Source organism: Lithobates pipiens, unplaced genomic scaffold, assembly GCF_037356315.1.
Source record: "Lithobates pipiens isolate NorthernLeopardFrog02 unplaced genomic scaffold, aLitPip1_a1.2 Scaffold_18, whole genome shotgun sequence".
Lineage (NCBI taxonomy): Eukaryota > Metazoa > Chordata > Amphibia > Anura > Ranidae > Lithobates > Lithobates pipiens.
The window spans coordinates 648,967,138-648,991,889 of record NW_027507758.1 but is presented as its reverse complement, the minus strand read 5'-3'; the positions used below and the strand labels follow the sequence as shown (position 1 = coordinate 648,991,889).

General features: G+C 45.5%; 1 protein-coding gene across 1 annotated transcript in view; it reads right to left on the bottom strand.

Moving 5' to 3' along the window:
* Window positions 1-203: 203 nt before the first annotated feature.
* The window catches only part of LOC143986915 (ALK tyrosine kinase receptor-like), a 619,389-nt gene continuing 594,840 nt past the window's right edge, over window positions 204-24,752 (bottom strand). The window contains exon 4 of the mRNA XM_077485324.1: window positions 204-406. Within this exon, the coding sequence (XP_077341450.1) occupies window positions 204-406 (203 nt within the window). The remainder of the gene's footprint in view (window positions 407-24,752) is intronic.

Here is a 24,752-nt window from a genome sequence, read left to right as displayed (position 1 = left end):
AACTCTAGACAGGAAGTATAAGGTAATCTCCGCAATGGGGACACAGACAGCAAAAATAAAACTGGAAGGGGTTATAACCTTCCCTTACTATATCCAAAATGAAAGAAAAAAAAAACAGTTTTGCCTTAATGACACTTTAAGGAAATTATTCATTTCTATCTCCTTATTTCTAGAGTAAATAGCCGCGCCGGTCATTTAATAACTCACCGACTTTTCTCCAGTGTTGGCGAAGCTTCAGCAACAGAAATTGGCAGGTTTTCTGGCTGTAGACGGACGATATATCTCCCCCCGGTCTTCTGCAGGAACACGGCTACCTCCACTCTGCAGCTGGCACTGTTACTGCGCAGCCAGGGGCTCATCACCGTGGGACTGCGATCACCGCCGGAGCCCAAGAACAAAAAGTGACCTAAAACACAAACACAGGGAGGAGGTCATTAGTAAATAATAAATAACTTATATGGGAAATTCTAATTATTTTACTTGTCTTACATTATTATTATTATTAATATTATTTTATTGTTATTATTATAATTATTGTTATTATTAGTGTTGTTATTATTATTATTTGTTTATATTTTTGTTATTATTATACATGATACAATTCAATGTAATACAAGACAAGAGGGACAGGGAGGCCTTGATAATGAGAGCTTGCAATCGAAAGGCAGTGCACAGATCCAGTATGGTAATAGTGGGTGTTGTAAAAAAAGGCAGATATTATAGATAATGATAAATAACTTATAAGGGAAATACTAATTATTTTACTTGTAATATATTATTATTAATTATGATACAATTCAGGACAAGAGAGACAGGAGGTGCCAATCCAGTATGGTGATAACAGGTGTTGTAAACAAGGCAGGTATTGTAAATAATAATAAATATTTTATATGGCATATACAAATTATTTTACTTTTATTATATTTATTATTATTAGTAGTAGTAGTAGTAGTACTATATTTTATATTATTGTTAATACTATTATTATTATTATTATTATTAGTAGTAGTAGTAGTAGTAGTAATATTACTATATTGTATATTATTGTTAATATTATGAGTATTAGTGGTATTAGTAGTAGTAATATTACTATATTGTATATGGTTGTTAATATTATTACTATTAGTAGTAGTAGTAGTATTACTATATTTTGTATTATTATTAGTAGTAGTAGTAGTAGTAGTACTATATTTTATACTAATATTGTGTATTATTATTAGAAGTAGTATTAGTAGTAGTAATAGTAGTAGTATTACTATATTATTGTTATTGTTATTACTATTAGTAGTAATAATAGTAGTACAAGTTATATATTTTATATTATTATTATTATTAGTATTAGTAGTAGTAGTAGTATTACTATATTTTATATTATTGTTATTATTATTACTATTAGTAGTAATAGTAGTATTACTATATTTTATATTACTGTTATTATTATTATTAGTAGTAGTAGTACTACTATATTTTATATTAATATTGTGTATTATTATTAGTAGTTGTATTAGTAGTAGTAATAGTAGTAGTATTACTATATTTTATATGATTGTTATTATTAGTAGTAATAACAGTAGTAATAGTTATATATTTTATATTATTATTATTATTATTAGTAGTAGTATTAGTATTATTAATAGTAGTAGTATTACTATATTTTATATTATTGTTATTATTATTACTATTAGTAGTAATAGTAGTACTATTATTACTATATTTTACATTATTATTGTTATTATTATTATTATTAGTAGTAGTAGTAGTAGTAGTAGTACTATATTTTATATTATTGTTATTATTATTACTATTAGTAATAATAGTAGTAGTAGTATTACTATATTTTATATTATTATTTTTATTATTATTATTATTATTATTAGTAATAGTAGTAGTAGTAGTACTATATTTTATATTAATATTGTGTATTATTATTAGTAGTAGTATTAGTAATAGTAATAGTAGTAGTATTACTATATTTTATATTATTGTTATTATTATTACTATTAGTAGTAATAGTTATATATTTTATATTATTATGGTGTATTATTATTATTATTAGTAGTAGTAGTAGTATTACTATATTTTATATTATTGTTATTATTATTACTAGTAATAGTATTATTATATTTTATTTATATTATTGTTATTATTATTGTTATTATTTTTACTATACATGATACAATTCAATAAAATACGATTCAAGACAAGAGGGACAGGAGAGCCTTGATCATGACAAGCTTGCAATCGAAAGGCAGTGCGCAGATCTAGTATGGCGATAGCAGGTGTTGTAAATAATAATAAATAACTTATATGAGAAATACTAATTATTTTACGTGTATCACATTATTATTAGTAGTAGTGATGGACGAACTTCCGACGGGACGTTTCGCGAACGCGAAACGCGAACGGGCACAAACGTTCGCGAAAACGACCGTTCGCCGCGGGCTCCATTGACTTCAATGGGAGGCGAATTTCGCAAACCTTTAGGTCGAATTTGCGGCCACGGGGTAATTATTAGGGGGTAGCACGTAGTCCCACCACCTGGACAATAGCATAATACATGTATGAGGTGAATTTGGGATCGATAACTACAAGCATTTTTTTTTTATTTGGGAAATTGTTCTGACAATTCAGGACTATGGAGCTAATGAAGGCAATGGAGGAGAGGGAAGGTCAGGGACCAGGGTAGGCAAACAAGAGGGTGCAGGAGATACAGAGCACTGACAGCAGCACCGTAATACAGAGCACTGACATCAGCACCGTGACATACAGCGCTGACAGCAGCTCCGTGACATACAGCGCTGACAGCAGCTCCGTGACATACAGCGCTGACAGCAGCTCCGTGACATACAGCGCTGACAGCAGCTCCGTGACATACAGCGCTGACAGCAGCTCCGTGACATACAGCGCTGACAGCAGCACCGTGACATACAGCGCTGACAGCAGCTCCGTGACATACAGCGCTGACAGCAGCTCCGTGACATACAGCGCTGACAGCAGCTCCGTGACATACAGCACTGACAGCAGCTCCGTGACATACAGCGCTGACAGCAGCTCCGTGACATACAGCGCTGACAGCAGCACCGTGACATACAGCGCTGACAGCAGCTCCGTGACATACAGCGCTGACAGCAGCTCCGTGACATACAGCGCTGACAGCAGCTCCGTGACATACAGCACTGACAGCAGCTCCGTGACATACAGCGCTGACAGCAGCTCCGTGACATACAGCGCTGACAGCAGCACCGTGACATACAGCGCTGACAGCAGCTCCGTGACATACAGCGCTGACAGCAGCTCCGTGACATACAGCGCTGACAGCAGCTCCGTGACATACAGCGCTGACAGCAGCTCCGTGACATACAGCGCTGACAGCAGCTCCGTGACATACAGCGCTGACAGCAGCTCCGTGACATACAGCGCTGACAGCAGCTCCGTGACATACAGCGCTGACAGCAGCACCGTAAGCAGCCCCAGGAGGAAGTCAGCACAGCACAGGGATGGTGTGATCCCCTCATAATAAGAACCCCCAGGAGGAAGTCAGCACAGCACAGGGATGGTGGGAGCCCCTCATAATAAGAACCCCCAGGAGGAAGTCAGCACAGCACAGGGATGGTGGGAGCCCCTCATAATAAGAACACCCAGGAGGAAGTCAGCACAGCACAGGGATGGTGGGAACCCCTCATAATAAGCAGCCCCAGTAGAAATATGACACCGCTCAACCTCTTCAAAGAGGAGGGTAGGGGCATATAGTACGGTGTGCTTTTTTGGGTCAGGGAAGTGAGCCAAATGAATTAAGAAGGTCTGTGTGCTTGATTCCAAAAATTGTTTATAGACATATACATGGTCTACTGATCACATGTGTTGAATTCCTCCGAGATCCATGCCTCATTCATTTTTAGAAATGTGAGGTAGTTAACACTGTCGTGAGCTAGGCGAGTACGCTTATCGGTCACAATCCCCCCTGCTGCGCTGAACGTCCTTTCGGACAGGACACTGGATGAGGGGCAAGCCAACAGTTCGATTGCAAATTGGGCAAGCTCTGGCCAGAGGTCAAGCCTGCCCACCCAGTAGTCTAGGGGTTCATCACTCCTCAGAGCGTCCACATCGGCCGTTAACCCAATGTAGTCGGACACCTGACGGTCTAGGCGTTCCCTGATGCTGGATCCGGATGACACCTGTCGATGGGTCGGCTGAAAGAATGACCTCATATCCGAAGTCACCAACACATCTTCAAACCGGCCTCTTCTTGCAGGCGCTGTTGGATTGGTACCCGCAAATCCTTCTCTGGGAGTGGGAATTGCTCCTCTGCCAGCGCACGCAAAAGCAGAATGCAGCATTTCTCGAAGCAAGGCCTGGAAGTGCTGCATTCTGACAGCCCTCTGCGACGGCGGTAACATTTCCGCCATTTTGTGTTTGTACCGGGGATCTAAGTACGTTGCCACCCAGTACTGGTCCTTGACCCTCATGCTTTTTATACGGGGGTCCCTATTAAAACACTGGAGCATGAAGGCCCCCATTTGCACTCAAGCGGAAGGTATGTGGTGGTGGTGGTGTTGTTGGTGGTAGTGTCTTTGGGGGTGCACATAGCAGAGAGTGAAGAAGAGGGTGCAGATCGAGAGGATGAGGAGGGTGCAGAAGAATAAGGCTGAGTGAGCCACTCAACCAAGTCTGGTGCGTCCTTTAAAGTAATTGAACGCACCTTCTGCAACTTCCCACTTTGGCTCAAGGCTGTTGCTCCTGCCCTACCCCTACCACCCCTGCGGAAGGGCCTGCCTCTTCCTCTGCCTGTCATTTTTTAAATCACCCTGTGACAAAACTCTTAGTCCCTATACCGCTGAAGGACTGCTGCAGTATAGGGCAGCGGTCAGCAGTAGTGCACGTCAACCCTATGTATTGTGGACCGATAGCGGTCCTTACAGAACAGCAGACTGTACTGCACTCAGGCCTATGTACCGTAGCACCCTATACCAAGTTACCAGTCCTTATAAGAACTTTTGTGGACCAAGCAGGTTGTGTGTTAGTGATTAGCAGACTGTACGTCAGTCCCTATACCAATGAAGGACTGCTGCAGTATAGGGCAGCGGTCAGCAGTAGTGCACGTCAACCCTATGTATTGTGGACCGATAGCGGTCCTTACAGAACAGCAGACTGTAACGCACTCAGGCCTATGTACCGTAGCACCCTATACCAAGTTACCAGTCCTTATAAGAACTTTTGTGGACCAAGCAGGTTGTGTGTTAGTGTTTAGCAGACTGTGCGTCAGTCCCTATACCGCTGAAGGACTGCTGCAGTATAGGGCAGCGGTCAGCAGTAGTGCACGGCAACCCTATGTATTGTGGACCGATAGCGGTCCTTACAGAACAGCAGACTGTACTGCACTCAGGCCTATGTACCGTAGCACCCTATACCAAGTTACCAGTCCTTATAAGAACTTTTGTGGACCAAGCAGGTTGTGTGTTAGTGTTTAGCAGACTGTGCGTCAGTCCCTATACCGCTGAAGGACTGCTGCAGTATAGGGCAGCGGTCAGCAGTAGTGCACGGCAACCCTATGTATTGTGGACCGATAGCGGTCCTTACAGAACAGCAGACTGTAACGCACTCAGGCCTATGTACCGTAGCACCCTATACCAAGTTACCAGTCCTTATAAGAACTTTTGTGGACCAAGCAGGTTGTGTGTTAGTGATTAGCAGACTGTACGTCAGTCCCTATACCAATGAAGGACTGCTGCAGTATAGGGCAGCGGTCAGCAGTAGTGCACGGCAACCCTATGTATTGTGGACCGATAGCGGTCCTTACAGAACAGCAGACTGTACTGCACTCAGGCCTATGTACCGTAGCACCCTATACCAAGTTACCAGTCCTTATAAGAACTTTTGTGGACCAAGCAGGTTGTGTGTTAGTGTTTAGCAGACTGTGCGTCAGTCCCTATACCGCTGAAGGACTGCTGCAGTATAGGGCAGCGGTCAGCAGTAGTGCACGGCAACCCTATGTATTGTGGACCGATAGCGGTCCTTACAGAACAGCAGACTGTAACGCACTCAGGCCTATGTACCGTAGCACCCTATACCAAGTTACCAGTCCTTATAAGAACTTTTGTGGACCAAGCAGGTTGTGTGTTAGTGATTAGCAGACTGTACGTCAGTCCCTATACCAATGAAGGACTGCTGCAGTATAGGGCAGCGGTCAGCAGTAGTGCACGGCAACCCTATGTATTGTGGACCGATAGCGGTCCTTACAGAACAGCAGACTGTAACGCACTCAGGCCTATGTACCGTAGCACCCTATACCAAGTTACCAGTCCTTATAAGAACTTTTGTGGACCAAGCAGGTTGTGTGTTAGTGATTAGCAGACTGTACGTCAGTCCCTATACCAATGAAGGACTGCTGCAGTATAGGGCAGCGGTCAGCAGTAGTGCACGGCAACCCTATGTATTGTGGACCGATAGCGGTCCTTACAGAACAGCAGACTGTAACGCACTCAGGCCTATGTACCGTAGCACCCTATACCAAGTTACCAGTCCTTATAAGAACTTTTGTGGACCAAGCAGGTTGTGTGTTAGTGTTTAGCAGACTGTGCGTCAGTCCCTATACCGCTGAAGGACTGCTGCAGTATAGGGCAGCGGTCAGCAGTAGTGCACGGCAACCCTATGTATTGTGGACCGATAGCGGTCCTTACAGAACAGCAGACTGTAACGCACTCAGGCCTATGTACCGTAGCACCCTATACCAAGTTACCAGTCCTTATAAGAACTTTTGTGGACCAAGCAGGTTGTGTGTTAGTGATTAGCAGACTGTACGTCAGTCCCTATACCAATGAAGGACTGCTGCAGTATAGGGCAGCGGTCAGCAGTAGTGCACGGCAACCCTATGTATTGTGGACCGATAGCGGTCCTTACAGAACAGCAGACTGTAACGCACTCAGGCCTATGTACCGTAGCACCCTATACCAAGTTACCAGTCCTTATAAGAACTTTTGTGGACCAAGCAGGTTGTGTGTTAGTGATTAGCAGACTGTACGTCAGTCCCTATACCAATGAAGGACTGCTGCAGTATAGGGCAGCGGTCAGCAGTAGTGCACGGCAACCCTATGTATTGTGGACCGATAGCGGTCCTTACAGAACAGCAGACTGTAACGCACTCAGGCCTATGTACCGTAGCACCCTATACCAAGTTACCAGTCCTTATAAGAACTTTTGTGGACCAAGCAGGTTGTGTGTTAGTGATTAGCAGACTGTACGTCAGTCCCTATACCAATGAAGGACTGCTGCAGTATAGGGCAGCGGTCAGCAGTAGTGCACGGCAACCCTATGTATTGTGGACCGATAGCGGTCCTTACAGAACAGCAGACTGTAACGCACTCAGGCCTATGTACCGTAGCACCCTATACCAAGTTACCAGTCCTTATAAGAACTTTTGTGGACCAAGCAGGTTGTGTATTAGTGTTTAGCAGACAATGCGTCAGTCCCTATACCGCTGAAGGACTGCTGCAGTATAGGGCAGCGGTCAGCAGTAGTGCACGGCAACCCTATGTATTGTGGACCGATAGCAGTCCTTACAGAACAGCAGACTGTACTGCACTCAGGCCTATGTACCGTAGCACCCTATACCAAGTTACCAGTCCTTATAAGAACTTTTGTGGACCAAGCAGGTTGTGTGTTAGTGTTTAGCAGACTGTGCGTCAGTCCCTATACCGCTGAAGGACTGCTGCAGTATAGGGCAGCGGTCAGCAGTAGTGCACGTCAACCCTATGTATTGTGGACCGATAGCGGTCCTTACAGAACAGCAGACTGTAACGCACTCAGGCCTATGTACCGTAGCACCCTATACCAAGTTACCAGTCCTTATAAGAACTTTTGTGGACCAAGCAGGTTGTGTATTAGTGTTTAGCAGACTGTGCGTCAGTCCCTATACCGCTGAAGGACTGCTGCAGTATAGGGCAGCGGTCAGCAGTAGTGCACGGCAACCCTATCTATTGTGGACCGATAGCGGTCCTTACAGAACAGCAGACTGTACCGCACCCAAGCCTATGTACCGTAGCACCCTAGACAGACCAAGTTACCAGTCCTTATAAGAACTTTTGTGGAACAAGTGAGTTGTGAATGATTAGCAGACTGCAGCAGAAGGGCAGCAGTCAAGTATAATATTCTTTCTATATTTGGAAGAAAGAATATTATACGTGTACAAGCCTATTACCGTACCACTGATACCAGTCCTGAAAAGAACCTTTGTGGAACTAATAGTAACAGCAAGTCTTTAAAATTATCCTCACTGCCTGACACACTGCTTCCTGCCTGTCCCTATACAAATTGGCAAAAAAGAGTAGGCTGGAACGATTAGCTGGAACAGCTCTTTTGTGGACCTGATAGTAACAGCTAATGATGATGATGATGATGATGATGAAGAAAGACTAATCTGGCTGAGCTGTCCCTAAAATAGCAGCATACAGCGCTCTGTCCCTTTATCTAAACTGACAAAAGAAACTCAGGCTGCTGACCTAACACCTATACCAGTCCTGAAAAGAACTTTTGTGTACCAAATAGCTAGCGTTTTCTCTGTCCCTACTCCACACAGGATCCTTTCCCTACAGTGACAGAAGAAAGAATGTAAAATGGCCACCGGATCGGGTGTATTTATAGGTTAGGGGGAATGTCCAAGTGTCCATGAGCTGTCATGTCTCAATTGGTTGTCCTGTAACACATGATAAACGTGTCACGAAAGGTTAAAGTTCTTGTATACATTAAACACGTAAGTCCGCCGGGGCGAACGACGGAAAAAGGCGTTCGAACCCGCGGACGGCGAAAGTCGGAAATTCGCCGCGAAACGACCGCCGGGCGAACCGTTCGGCCATCACTAATTAGTAGTATTATTATTATTTTTCTTTATTATTACTATTATTATCATACATACGATTATTACTATTAGTAGTAGTATTACTATATTTTATATTATTATTTAAGTTAATGCATTTACTGTGCGTTGAACTGAATTTTTTGCATTTTGTTTTCTGTATAGGCCACATCAGTGACCACAATACGATTCTCCCGTAATGATTGGCGTATTGCCATAACACTCGTTGACACATATTTTGACATATTTTTTTTTTTTTTTTGTTACATTGCATATAATTGTGAGTGTTCTGTTTGATAAGTTCCTATAATACAGGTGAATTGGGAGGTGTGTGTGAAGAATTGCTGAGCGTAACGAGAGATCATTACTTCCTTCCCTGACATTTATGTGCCTCCTGTGCCGGTTGTACACATTCCGACATGCGGCCTGTTGGGTAGACAACCAGCATGGAGACTGACTGATGACTCCAGGAAGGAATAATCCATCTTTACAGAACATTTAGGTGACCCGTGTTGAGTGTAAATATACCGTCCACTGGGGGGGGGGGGTCAATGCTGCCTATCCTGCTCTTTCTTCCACACCTATGATGAAACTAAACGGCCATATTTTACCCGGCCCAGCGAGGTGTGCAATGTCACCATCATACCGCCAGTAACCGAGACACAGAGGCATGTTCTGCATCGCAACTCGGCAGGAAGAGAACATTCTTCTACAAATATTCTATTTATCCATCTATCTACAGTATATTATCAAAAGTATTGGGACGCCTGCCTTTACATACACATGAACTTTAATGGCATCCGTCTTGGCCCGTAGGGTTCAATATTGAGTTGGCCCACCCTTTGCAGCTATAACAGCTTCACCTCTTCTGGGAAGGCCGTCCACAAGTTTTAGGAGGGTGTCTATGGCAATGTTTGACCGTTTTTCCAGAAGCGTCTCTGCTCGAATTCATCCAAAGGTTGAGGTCAGGACCAGTCAAGTTCCTCCACCCCAAACTCGCTCATCCATGTCTTCGTGGACCTTGCTTTGTGCACTGGTCCAAATCATTTGGTGGAGGGGGGATTATGGTGTGGGGGGTTGTTTTTCAGGGGTTGGGCTTGGCCCCTTAGTTCCAGTGAAGGGAACTCTTAAGGCGTCAGCATACCAAGACCTTTTGGACAATTTTATGCTCCCAACTTTGTGGGAACAGTTTGGGGACGGCCCCTTCCTGTTCCAACATGACTGCGCACCGGTGCACAAAGCAAGGTCCATAAAGACATGCATGAGCGGGTTTGGGGTGGAGGAACTTGATTGGCATGTGCAGAGTCCTGACCTCAACCCAATAGAAGACTTTTAGGATGAATCAGAGTGGAGACCGCGAGCCAGGCCTTCTCGCCCAACTTTGGTGCCTGACCTCACAAATGTGCTTCTGGAAGAATGGTCAAACATTCCCATAGACACATCTCCTAAACCTTGTGGACAGCCTTCCCAGTAGAGTTGAAGCTGTTATAGCTGCAAAGGGCGAGTCAACTCAATATTGAACCCTACGGACTAAGACTGGGATGCCATTAAAGTTCATGTGTGTGTAAAGGCAGGCGTCCCAATACTTTTGGTAATATATTGTATCTATCTATCTATCATGTTAATAGAAAGTGGGGTGGAGTGTCTTTCCCAGCTAGGCATCGGCTTCATAACACAAGGAGAGGAGAGGAGTGCCTGTACAAGGTTACACCATGAATGTCTGTGGGCTCTTCCCTCCCAGGTCCGACTTGAACCGAGTAATCTCGTCTGAAATATCATGAGGAGTGTAGGCTTCAGAAGTGTGATGGGATGTGGAAAGGTATGTTTGGAGGTACAAAGATGTGTATCGGGAGGGTTTATAAGTGGCATGTTGGTAACTGGGGTACAGAGGTGTGTGTTGGTGGGAATGGGGGGCACAGAGGTGAACCCCATACTCATGCACCGGGGGGGGGGGCAGAATCAGTGGGCTCCCTTATTACAGGGGGCTTCCAGTTTCTGATAAATTACCCCCATAACCACCACCTGGCCGGGTTGCAGAGAGGAGGCCCTTGTCTTCATCAACATCAGGACAAGGTTCTTTGAGGGGGGAGGGTCCACCCCCCCCCCCAAAAGCACCCACCATGTTGAGGGCCTGTAGACTAGTATGGTTCAGTAGAGGGGGTGAACCAGCACCCCCCCCCCCCCACTCCTTGCTTTCCAGGCTGCATGCTTGGATAAGGGTCTGGAATGGATTTTGTTGGGGAGAACCTCACAGCAATTTTTTTTTAAATGTTCTCCTGCTGGTGACCCCTCTAGTGATATAAAGATCTATATAGGGCCCAATATAAATGGAGGGGGACTCCACTTGTCAGCAGATAAGTCATGGTTGTTAGTTGATGAGGCATGGGTGTCGCCTCCTTAACCAGTGGTAGATAACGTTTCATGAATCGAACAAATAGGTATTGTGGGGCGCTAAGCCTTTTATATACAAATGCGAGTATAACTATTTAACCAAACTATGCAATAATTGGTTAAATAGTTGTACTCACATTTTTATACAATAAGGAGTAGCGCCCTACTTTACCTAATTGTATATTTCTGAGTGGCAAGTCCACCTAAAGGGGCAGCTACTTAACAATTGACAATAGGGTAAGATTGGCGCCAGTTATACTTTAATATAGATTTGCGAATAAAGCCCAGCATTCTTAATAAGGTCTACCTAAAGACTTTTATAGGGGGAATCAGAATCTCCTTCCTCCTGCCGGTGATCCCTCTAGTACTATAAAGATCCTTATAGAGGAATTGGGACCTCCTTCCTCCTGCCACTGACCCCTCTAATGATATAAAGATCTATATAGAGGAATCAGGACCTCCTTCCTCCTGCTGGTAACCCCTCTAGTGATATAAAGACCTATATAGAGCAATCAGGACCTCCTTCCTCCTGCCGGTGACCCCTCTAGTGATATAAAGATCTATATAGAGGAATCAGAACCTCTTTCCTCCTGGTGGTGACCCCGCTAGTGATATAAAGATCTATATAGGGGAATCAGGACCTCCTTCCTCCTGCCGGTGATCCCTCTAGTGATATAAAGATCTATATAGAGGAATCCGGATCTCCTTCCTTCTGCTGGTAACCCCTCTAGTGATATAAAGATCTATATAGAGGAATCAGGACCTCCTTCCTCCTGATGGTGATCCCTCTAATGATATAAAGATCTATATAGAGGAATCAGGACCTCCTTCCTCCTGCCGGTGATCCCTCTAGTGATGTGAAGATCTATATAGAGGAATCAGGACCTCCTTCCTCCTGATGGTGATCCCTCTAGTGATATAAACATCTATATAGAGGAATCAGGACCTCCTTCCTCCTGCTGGTGACCCCTCTAATGATATAACAAACACTAACACAATAATGTGTTTTTCTCTATTTAACGTTTCTAGAACCGCAGTTTGGTTTTGGGTTTAATTATACCAAATTATGGTTTCAGTACCAGTCTGGCTAGATTGCACTGGGTTCTACTTGGCCATAGGTGGCACTGTCATCACTGGCAGGTGTGAGAACGCAGTTCAGCTGGGTGCATTGAGTGCCATTCCTTCTCGGAACCAACCCAGTGGGTGTATCACCCTGCTGTGCATTCTGGGAGAGGGTACTTAAGGTACTGACATCATGTGCTTCTGGTTTCCGGTCCAGAAGATTTTTCTGTCTGTTTGGTCCTGGTCCTCCTGACCAGTCCCCATGGCTCTCATGACCTGGGGTGCGGATCCATCTAATTCCGAGTCTCAGGGCTGGCTAGCCCCGGGCAAAGTAACTGGAGGGAGGATTCGTAGGTGGTCCGGTGCCGTCTCGTCTGTGGAGAGGCCCAGCAACTGAAGAAGCAACCAGGGGAGGACTCTTCGGGAGAAGGCCATGCGGAAGGCTGGCTTCTCAGAAAGAGCCTGGAGACTTAGTTGGAAAACCCCAAGTGAATCTACACTCATACGGTATCGCCAGACTGGCTGCAAGATACTGGTACCATATGAGGGCTCTCTAAATTTGTCTACAACCTTCAGTTTACTACAAGTGTTCTACAACAAGTCTGTGGCAGAGACTTTATTCAAACGTTCCATATGCAAGTCTGTGGCAGAGGCTTCGCTTTATCTGAACACTCTATCGGCTGCTAGGCCTAGTGAGAGGAGGTCTATCCGGTAGCAGTGAGGATCCAGTTGTGAGTGGCTATTCTCTGGATTGCTATAGTGAGAGATTACCTACTTTGAATAAGTTCCAAGAGTACCTGAACTTTCTACCTAAAACCCTCTAACCCTCATTGAGAGACTGTGTTTTGTCTACTCCTTTTTGCAAATAAAAAATCCTTAAAGCGGATCCAGTGTCAGTTTCTACAATCCTTTGGGCCATCAACCTCGGGAAACCCCTAGACATACACGAGGTCAAGAAGGTAACGGTAAGCCCAATAAAATCAGCAGCTCCTTCGGGGGTCAGTGCTACATAAAGATCTATATAGAGGAATCGGGACCTCCTTCCTCCTGCTGGTGACCCCTCTAGTGATATAAAGATCTATATAGAGGAATCAGGACCTCCTTCCTCCTGCTGGTGATCCCTCTAGTGATTTAAACATCTATATAGAGGAATCCGGATCTCCTTCCTCCTGCTGGTGATCCCTCTAGTGATATAAAGATCTATATAGAGGAATCGGGACCTCCTTCCTCCTGCTGGTGACCCCTCTAGTGATATAAAGATCTATATAGAGGAATCAGGACCCCCCTTCTCCTGCTGGTGACCCCTCTAGTGATATAAAGATCTATATAGAGGAATCCGGACCTCCTTCCTCCTGCTGGTGACCCCTCTAGTGATATAAAGATCTCTATAGAGGAATCAGGACCTCCTTTCTCCTGCTGGTGACCCCTCTAGTGATATAAAGATCTATATAGAGGAATCCGGACCTCCTTCCTCCTGCTGGTGACCCCTCTAGTGATATAAAGATCTATATAGAGGAATCCGGATCTCCTTTCTCCTGCCGCTGACCCCTTTAATGATATAAAGGTCTATATAGAAGAAGCAAAACCTCCTTCTTCCCGCTGGTGATCCCTCTAGTGATATAAAGATCTATATAGAGCAGCCTTTCTCAACCTTTTCAACACAGAGGAACCCTTGACATAGTTCTCCAGTCTCGGGGAACCCCTGCTAAAAATTTGAAATCTACAACTCATGATACATTAGTGTGATGGTCAGTGGGAAGAATGGTCCTTACACTTGTGGTCATTGGGAAGAATGGTCCTCACACTTGTGGTCAGTGGGAAGAATGGTCCTTACACTTGTGGTCATTGGGAAGAATTATCTCCTTACAGATAGCTAAAAAGATCAATGGTGTCAGAGGGAACTTATCTGAGAGGCAGAAATTGCCCAATGCTGAAGGAACCCCTACAACCTCTGGAGGAACCCCTAGGGCTCCACGGAACCCTGATTGAGAATCACTGATATAGAGTCATCAGGACCTCCTTCCTCCTGCTGGGGATCCCTCTAGTATTGAACCCCATTGGCTGGCCACACTGTTGTGCTTGTAGTTAACACAAAGTTTCTTGGATTATTTGGAATAGTTACGAAAGTTCTTGGACTACCATGTCAATGAGAAATCTGGTGTCATACCTCTTTAACTAGAAAAAGTCCTGGATTGCCAACAGAGAAAATGAGTTGTACGCTCAGTAAATACAAGCATAATCATGACCTTCATACAAAACATAAACACAAGCTAACAAAGGCATTCATTACAAGAGCATAACACAGAAGTACAGCACCATAAACCAAACACACTGGAGTGTGACCAGATGGAGAGGATCCGGGCAGGTTATTAGGGCTCCGCTGCAAACCGCACAGCCTTCCCCTTCTCTCCAAACACAGCCTATAAAACGGATGAATTCTGCAGCCAACAAACCCCATCTCTCTATCTGCCGTTCTACTTTGTATTGAATGAGCCATTTCTGTTGTCTATAAACATAATTTTGTGCAGCTGCCATTGGCTCTGGACCAGAGGAACTGAATTTTCACATCAAATGTGGTGCTAAAACTGTACTACAGTCAATTTCCTTCTCTCCGGCATCGTCTGCCCACTCATGTGGACAGAATAACAATCAGAAAAAGTTTCAGATGGCCGAGGATAGGAACCGAGTGAAAAGCTTGTCAGATACAACATAGGCTCGTGTCATAATGATTTAAAAAAAAAAAAAGATCAAAAACAGTATATAAATTTAGAAAAGTAAAAAAATAAATAAAAAAAAACATCAATTAGGTCGAACAATGTTTTTGTTTTTCTCAAATTCTTAAAATTTAGGTTAAAAGTTTTTATAATGCCTCTACTGTATTGTCAGGTCACTTTGAGGCGAGGTGACCAGATGCATACCGTAGGGATCAGGAGTGCACTGCAAGGTTGTGGACCCTACGGCTGACTGCTGCGGACGGGGGCCAGATCCCACTGGGGTTAGAGCGTAAGATTCCCTGGGGCGCGGAGTCTAAGAGCCAACAGGTGTTCACCAGCGCCTCTAGTGGTGAGGATGGACGTGGCTGCAACTGGCTCCAGGTCGCGACCCCCAGGGTCCCCCAGCTCACACCCACAGTAGGCAACAGGAGGACAGGGATAGTGAGGGACAAAGCCAAGGTCGGGGCCACAAGCAGACAGGAATAGTCAGGGACACGCCAAAAGGTCAGGATCACAGGCAAACAGGGAAAGTCAAGGACACGCCAAAGTCGGTAACGGAACAACAGAAGAGCACACGGCAGGTAACAGGAAGCTAACACACAAAGGAATACACAATGGTTGATCAGCCGGGATGGCCTGCAGTGCACAGGTCAATATAGAGTTCTCTGATAGGAGCTAGGGTGGAGTCATGACAGAGGATGGATTACAAAAGCAGTCAGGTAAGGGTTGGCTGGTCTCTAGAGATGAACACATCGAAACAGGTAAGCAAACTATTGCGAAACCATGACTTGTATCATTTTTTTCAAAATAAAAAGTTTTCAAAATACTAATAACCCTCTCCAGGGCTGCCCTCTAGATCATCCTCCCCCCTCCCCCACCACTGGCCACTGGTCAGTTCCCTTTCACCACTGGCCCCCGGTCATTCCACTTCTTCCTTGAATTATTATTATTATATGGGATTTATAAAGCACCAACAGTTTGCGCAGTGCTTTACAAAATTAAGGCAGTCATTAAAGTTACAATACAATTTGGTACAAGAGTAATCTGAGGGCCCTGCTCATTAGATCTTTCAATCTAAGAGGAAGGAATCCCCAGAGGATCAAGTGATACAAAATATAATAACTGTGGGAGGTGAGCTGATGGAGAAAGTAAAAACACAGTGTATTAGTGAGGAGCATGATAGGCTTCTTTAAAGAGAAGGATTTTTAGACAACATTATAAAAAGCAGAGACATCACCCTTCCAACTAAGCGCGGTATAGTCAAGGCTATGGTATTCCCAGTTGCAACCTATGGCCGTGAAAATTTGGACCATAAGGAAGGCTGAAAGCCGAAGAATTTATGCTTTTGAACTATGGTGTTGGAGAAGACTTTTGAAAGTCCCTTGCATGGCAAGAAGATCAAACCAGTCAATCTTGAAGGAAATCAACCCAAGTCAAACCAGTCAATCTTGAAGGAAATCAACCCAAGTCAAACCAGTCAATCTTGAAGGAAATCAACCCTAAGTATTCACTGGCAGGACAGATCCTGAAGCTGAAACTCGAGTACTTTGGACACCTAATGCGAAGAGAGGACTCATTGGAAAAGACGCTGATGCTGGGAAACATGGAAGGAAAAAAGGAGCAGATGACTACAGAAAACAAGATGGAGAAATAGCATCATCGATACAAGGAACATGAAGTTAAGCAAGCTCCAGGAGGCAGCGGAGGACAGAAAAGCCTGGAGCGCTATGGTCCATGAGGTCACGAAGAGTTGGACACGACTAAATGACTGAACAAAAACAACAACAAAGATGGATAGATTAGGAGATAGTCGGACAGATTTGGAGTAGGGAGTTCCAAAGGATGGAAGAAGCTCATGAGAAATCCTGGAGACGAGCATGGGAGGAGGAAGACAAGGGAGATGGAGAGTAGGAGGTCTTATGCCGCGTACACACGAGCGGACTTTTCAACATCCAAAGTCCGACAGACTGAGTCCGTCAGACTATTCGATCGTGTGTGGGCTGCAACGGACTTTTGACTCGCCAAAGTCCGAAGGACTTTAGAATATGGAACATGCTTCAAATTTTCCCGACGGAACTCCGCCGGACCCGGTCCCTTCGAAAACTCCGCTCGTGTGTATGCTATTCCGACAGACTAAAACCGACGCTAGGGCAGCTATTGGCTACTGGCTATGAACTTCCGTATTCGAATCCAGTCGTATGTCATCACGTTCGAATCCGTCGGAATTTAGTGTGATTGTGTGTGGCCAAGTCCGCTCCGCCGAAAAGTCCGTCAGAACTCCGTCGGAACTCCGGCAGAACTCCGACGGAACTCCTTCGGAAGTCTGTCGGACATAAGTCCTCTCGTGTGTACGGGGCTTTAGGAGGACCAAAGAGAGTGGTTTGGTTGATATTTTGAGACTAGGTTAGTAATGTAGCTGGGGTAAAAGCTGTGGATGGCTTTGTAAGTTATTGTTAGTAGTTTGACTTGAATTTTTTGGGTGAGTGGAAGCCAATGGAGGGATTGACAGAGAGGGGTAGCAGACGCTGAGTGGTTGGTAAGGTGTGTAGCACTCTCTAGTGTGCTAGAAGTGTAAATAGGTGTTTTTTTTGTAGTGTAGGTAAATTGTTTGGCTTGGCTGGCAGCCAAGACTGTGTTGAATCTGGGTGAGGGTGAGTGATCCAGAGAAGGCTGGGTGACTCATCGGGCCACACCTCTGGTGCCTCCCCATACTTGCTGGAATCTTGGAGAAGCTTCCAGAAGAATGGGAGGGAGGTTAGGAGGAGCTGACTGGAGTATTGGGGAGGGCCCCAACCGATCCCCAGCAAATGGGCTGGCAGGGGGTAGGCCCCTCTTAAATGTGGAGCCGTGTGGAGTTCAGGCGGAAGCTGAAGATGGAGTGCTGAGGATGCCGATGGAGAACTTTGAGGGTGCCCCTAGCCTAGGGGGGTGACCTTGGGCCTGGTGCTTCTGACACACGAAGGAGTTCTGTCCAGAGGCACGGGAGCAAGAGTGAGGACAGCAGGAGACAGCTGGCACGTCTGGGAGATCTCCAGAGAGAAGACAGCCAGGCTGTTGAATGAGGCAGTCTGGGAGGACTGTGGGAAGTAGCCAGGCAGGCTAGAGAAAGGGGCAGCTGCAGCTAGGCAGGCTGGCAGTGCCTGAAGAGGTGGTGCTGGAATCAGCTGCTTCAGGAATGTAGCTGGACACTGGTCTTTTCTCTACACAACAGATAGTGTATATAATTGAAATGTGCCTGAAGAAGTTTGTTCCAGTCAAGTGGGGATCCCATAATCATCCCATCCCCATCCAAGCTTATTAACCCCTAATAAAATACAAAAACAAAGTTGCTGGACTGTTTCCTGTCTCAAGCGAGCCTGTGAAAATTTGGTGTGCCCGGCTGTGCTGGGTGGTTGATCCCTATTCACTAACGGATCCTACGGTGATTGCGCTACAGGTGGAGGAATCTGGTGGCAGCATTCATGATGGACTGAAGGGTATATAAAGGTAATCCAATGAGAAGCGAGTTGCAGTAATCGAGGCGAGAGATAACCAGGGAGTGAATTAGGAGCTTTGTGGTTTCATTGGTTAGGAAGAAGTGTATCCTGGAGATGTTTTGGAGGTTGAGGTGGCATGCTTTGGAAAGGGATTGGATGTGGGCCTGAAAGGAGAGTTCAGGGTCCAAGGTTACCCCTAGCACCCTGGCATGCGGGGACAGACTGATAGTTGTGATTGATCTTGACAGAGAAGTCAGGGGAAGGGGCTGAGGAAATATTATGAGTACAGTTTTGGACAGATTGAGTTTGAGGAAGTGAGGTAACATCCGGACTGGTATGTTTGTAAGTGATATGCGAGGAAACCGATGATGGTGAGCTGAGGGGTAGAGAGAGAGATTTGGGTGTCACCAGCATAGAAATGGTATTGGAAGCCATGGGAGGCTATCAGCTGACCCAGAGAGGAGGTGTAGATCGAGAACAGAAGAGGTCCAAGGAAGAACCTTGGGGGACCCCACACATTAAGAGGAGTAGGAGAGGATGAAGTAGAGTTGTAAGTGATACTGAAGGTGTAGTGAGATAGGTAAGATTTGATCCAATGGAGAGTACATTCATGGAGATCAAGGAAATAGAGTTTTTTTTTTTTTTTAAAGAGGAGTGGGTGGTCAACTCTATCAAAGGCAGCAGAGGAGACTGTGGGGCAGATCTCCTCTCGGGGGCAGATCTCTGCTCGGGGTCTGTGGGCCAGATCTCCTCTCGGGGTCTGTGGGCCAGATCTCCTCTCGGGGTCTCTGGGCCAGATCTCCTCTCGGTGTCTGTGGGCCAGATCTCCTCTCTGGGTCTGTGAGCCAGATCTCCTCTCGGTGTCTGAGGGCCAGATCTCCTCTCTGGGTCTCTGGGCCAGATCTCCTCTCTGGGTCTGTGAGCCAGATCTCCTCTCGGTGTCTGAGGGCCAGATCTCCTCTCGGGGTCTGTGGGCCAAATCTCCTCTCGGGGTCTCTGGGCCAGATCTTCTCTCGGGGTCTGTGGGCCAGATCTCCTCTCGGGGTCTGTGGGCCAGATCTCCTCTCGGGGTCTGTGGGCCAGATCTCCTCTCGGGGACTGTGGGCCAGATCTCCTCTCGGGGTCTGTGGGCCAGATCTCCTCTCGGGGTCTGTGGGCCAGATCTCCTCTCGGGGATTGTGGGCCAGATCTCCTCTCGGTGTCTGAGGGCCAGATCTCCTCTCGGGGCCTGTGGGCCAGATCACCTCTCGTGGTCTGTGGGCCAGATCTCCTCTTCGGGTCTGTGGGCCAGATCTTCTCTCGGGGACTGTGGGCCAGATCTCCTCTCGGGGACTGTGGGCCAGATCTCCTCTCGGTGTCTGAGGGCCAGATCTCCTCTCGGGACTGCGGGCCAGATCTCCTCTCGGGGTCTGCGGGCCAGATCTCCTCTCGGGGTCTGCGGGCCAGATCTCCTCTCGGGGTTTGTGGACCAGATCTATTCTCTGAGAGGTCCAAGAGTAATGCTGTGTACACACGAGCAGAATGTCTGACAGAAAAAGTCAGACGGAAGCTTTTCATTGTATATTCCAATCTTGTGTGGGCCTCATCTGACTTTTTTTTTATGAAAATTTTGACGGACCTAGAAATAGAACATGTTTTAAATATTTCCGACGGAACCAATTACTATTGGGAAAATTGTTCGCCTGTGTGCTGTTCCGACGGACCAAAAACGACGCATGCTCTGAAGCAAGTACGAGACGGAGGCTATTGGCTACTGGCTATTGAACTTCCTTTTTCTAGTCCCGTTGTACGTGTTGTACATCACCGCGTTCTTAACGATCGGACTTTGGAGTGATTGTGTGTACGCAAGACAGGTTCAGTGGAACTCTGTCGGAAAAACCTTCGGGAAAACCGGTCATGTGTACGCGGCATACGAGTATGGAATACTGACTGCTGACCGTTTAATGACACCCAGCCACATGTAGTCCTTTGGTGCGACCGCACGTAGGCAAGTCAGTTCGGACAGTAGAAGTCCGGCGGAAGTCCGGTCGCGTGTACGCGGCATTACTGTCACTATCCCAAAATGCCCTGGTCCTGACGGGGGGGGGGGGGATTTGGAGGTCAAGTGGTTAATTATTGGGGGGGTTTTGAGGTCAAGTGTTTAATTATTTGGGGGGGTTTGGAGGTCAAGTGGTTAATTATTGGGGGGTTTGGAGGTCAAGTGGTTAATTATTGGGGGGGTTTGGAGGTCAAGTGGTTAATTATTGGGGGGGGGGGTTTGAGGTCAAGTGTTTAATTATTTGGGGGGGTTTGGAGGTCAAGTGGTTAATTATTGGGGGGTTTGGAGGTCAAGTGGTTAATTATTGGGGAGGTTTTGGAGGTCAAGTGTTTAATTATTGGGGGTTTTGGAGGTCAAGTGGTTAATTATTGGGGGGTTTTGGAGGTCAAGTCGTTAATTATTGGGGGTTTTGGAGGTCAAGTGGTTAATTATTGGGGGGTTTTGGAGGTCAAGTGGTTAATTATTGGGGGGAGGGTTGGAGGTCAAGTGGTTAATTATTGGGATAAATTTGAGTTTTTAATGTAATGTTTTTATTTATTATTATTAATTATTATTATTATTATAATAATGTTTTTATTAAGATTTAGCGTATAGAATGTCCTCTGTAAGCCACAATTATTCTTTTGCTCTACAAAAGTCTCAGTATTCATAGTGGATAAATAAAAAATTAAAATGAAAAAGCAGGGAGAGCGCCAAAAACACAACAACAGGAAGTCCCGCCATGCTGAATAAATGTGCGTTGGATGTGATTACTACATTGAGGGTCATCGGGGGCCTCATTTAGCTGTAAACAAATCTCCGTCAACAGAAAAAAAAAACAGAATAAAATGTACAGAAAGAGAAAAACAACACTCCGAATACTATAAATTATTGCAATAATTATAGCAAAAAAAATAAAAAATAATGGTCGGATAAATGAATCGATGAGACGGCCTCCGGCTAACGAATGCATTAAAAATGCTACATTTTATTCTTGTTTAAAAAAAATGCTACATTCACAAGTATCATCCTCCCGCTCCGGGTCGTTACTGCAAAACAATCATAGTCATATAAAGCGGGTCTAAACCCAAAATCAAAGATGTGGTGGCTGCATTTGTTTTCCCTTTTTTTTGGCTTTTTTTTTCTCTTTATTATCACCCGATGATCGACCGGTAACACACTTCCTGTCCCTTGGTGGCTACACTCACTGTCTGTATCTATGGATGGGGTCATGGTTGTCACCAGGGTTTTTTTTTTTTCTCAGAGAACAGGTGCAGGAACTCCAGGAACCCCCCCCCCCCTTCTGAGCCACCCATTGTCTCTGCCCCCTACCTACCTCAAAGCTCCCAACTGTCCCGGATTTTGAGGGACTGTCCCTGATTTCGAAGGGACTGTCTCTGATTTGGAACAAAGTCCCCCTGCCCCGCTTTCCTCCTCATTTGTCCTTCATTTTGGTCTGATCTCTATTGCATAGTTGCCAACTGTCCCGAATTTCCTGGGACATTCCCGGGATTAGGTCCCTTATCCCAAATTAATTTTGTAGCGGGAAATGTCCCGGGAAATTCGGTTTGTCCCCGATAATTTTGCCGCCGCCCGCTAGAGGTCCACGGCCGGCCGCCATTTTAACCACCTCAGTACAGTGCAGTTACACCCCCTTCCTGACCAGACCAATTTTCAGCTTTCAGCGCTCTCACACTTTGAATGACAATTACTCAGTCATCCAACACAGTATCCATATGAAACTTGCGTCCTTTTTTCCACACAAATAGAGCTTTCTTTTAGTGGTATTTAATCACTAGTGGGTTTTTTATTTTTTGTGCTATAAATAAAATAAAACGTAAATTTTGTGAAAAAAATGCCTTTTTCTTCGTTTCTGTCATAAATTTTTGCTAATTAGTAATTTTTCTTCATAAATTTTGGCCAAAATTTATACTGCTACATATCTTTGGTAAAAATAACCCACATTAGTATATATTATTTGGTCTTTGTGAAAGTTATAGAGTCTACAAACTATGGTGCCAATCACTGAAAATTGATCACTTCTGATGAGGCCTTCAGTACATCAGGTGTATCTCATTTCTTGAGACTCTAACTAGTCAGGAAAGTACAAATACCCCCCAAATGACCCCTTTTTACAAAGTAGACATCCCAAGGTATTAAGTAAGTAGCATGGTGAGTTTTTTTAAGTTGTAATTTTTTCCCACAATTCTTTGCAAAATGAAGATTTTTTTTTTTTTTTTTTTTTTTTTTACTAAATTGTCATATTATCAGGTTATTTCTCACACACAGCATATGTATACAACAAATTACCCCCCAAAATACATTCTGCTACTCTTCCCGAGTACGGCGATACCACATGTGTGAGACTTTTACACAGCCTGGCCACATACAGAGCACTAACATTGATGTAGTACCTTCAGACGTTCTATGAGCAAAAATTACGCATCTCATTTCTCAACCACCTATTACACTTTTGAAGGCCCTGGAGTACCAGGACAATGGAATTTCCCATAAAATTACCCCATTTTGGAAAGCAAACACCCCAACGTATAATCTGTGAGGCATAATGAGTCTTTTGAACGGTTCATTTTTTTCCAGAAGTTTTTGGAATATGTGGAAAAAAATTAAAACGCATTTTTTTTTTACACAAAATTGTCAATTTATAAGATATTTCTAACACATAACATGTATATAGCAAAAATTACACCCCAAAATACATTCTGCTACTCCTCCCGAGTATGGCGATACCACATGTGTAGGACTTTTACACAGCCTGGCCACATAGAGAGGCCGAACATTGAAGTAGTACCTTCAGGCGTTCTAGGAGCATAAATGACACATCTTATTTCATTCCTACCCATCACACTTTTGAAGGTCCTGGACCACCAGGACAGTGAAATTACCCACAAAATGACCCCATTTTGGAAAGTAAACACCCCAACGTATATTCTATGAGACATGGGCTGCAAATAGGTACTCGGGTACTCTGATGGGCTGGAGATAGGTACTCGGGTACTCAGGTGGACTGTGACAGGTACTCGGGTACTCAGATGGACTGGAACAGGTACTCGGGTACTCTGATTGCCTGGTGACAGGTACTCGGGTACTCTGATGGCCTGGTGACAGGTACTCGAGTACTCTGATGGCCTGGTGACAGGTACTCGGGTACTCTGATGGCCTGGTGACAGGTACTCGGGTACTCTGATGGCCTGGTGACAGGTACTCGGGTACTCTGATGGCCTGGTGACAGGTACTCGGGTACTCTGATGGCCTGGTGACAGGTACTCGGGTACTCTGATGGCCTGGTGACAGGTACTCGGGTACTCTGATGGCCTGGTGACAGGTACTCGGGTACTCTGATGGCCTGGTGACAGGTACTCGGGTACTCTGATGGCCTGGTGACAGGTACTCTGGTACTCTGATGGCCTGGTGACAAGTACTCAGGTACTCTGATGGCCTGGTGACAGGTACTCTGATGGTTTGGTGACTGGTATTTGGGTACTCTGAAGGGCGGTGACAGGTACTCAGATGAACTGTGACAGGTACTCGGGTACTCAGATGGACTGTGACAGGTACTCGGTACTCTAATGGACTGTGACAGGTACTCGGTACTCTAATGGACTGTGACAGGTACTCGGGTACCCTGATGGGCCGTGACAGGTACTCGGGTATCCTGATGGGCCGTGACAGGTACTCGGGTACCCTGATGGGCCGTGACAGGTACTCGGGTACTCTGATGTGCCGTGACAAGTACTCGGGTACTCTGATGTGCCGTGACAGGTACTCGGGTACTCTGATGTGCCGTGACAGGTACTCAGGTACTCTGATGTGCCGTGACAGGTACTCGGGTACTCTGATGGGCCGGGACAGGTACTCGGGTACTCAGATGAACTGTGACAGGTACTCGGGTACTCAGATGGGCTGGGACAGGTACTCGGGTACTCAGATGGGCTGGGAGAGGTACTCGGGTACTCAGATGGGCTGGGACAGGTACTCGGGTACTCTGATGGGCTGGGACAGGTACTCGGGTACTCTGATGGGCTGGGACAGGTACTCGGGTACTCTGATGGGCTGGGACAGGTACTCGGGTACTCTGATGGGCTGGGACAGGTACTCAAATACTCTGATGGACTGTGACAGGTACTCTGATGGACTGTGATTGACAGGTACTATGAGGGGTGGTGACAGGTCCTCTTTATTGGGGGGGGGGGCAATCAGTATGTTTGGTGTACACTGTATGCGGT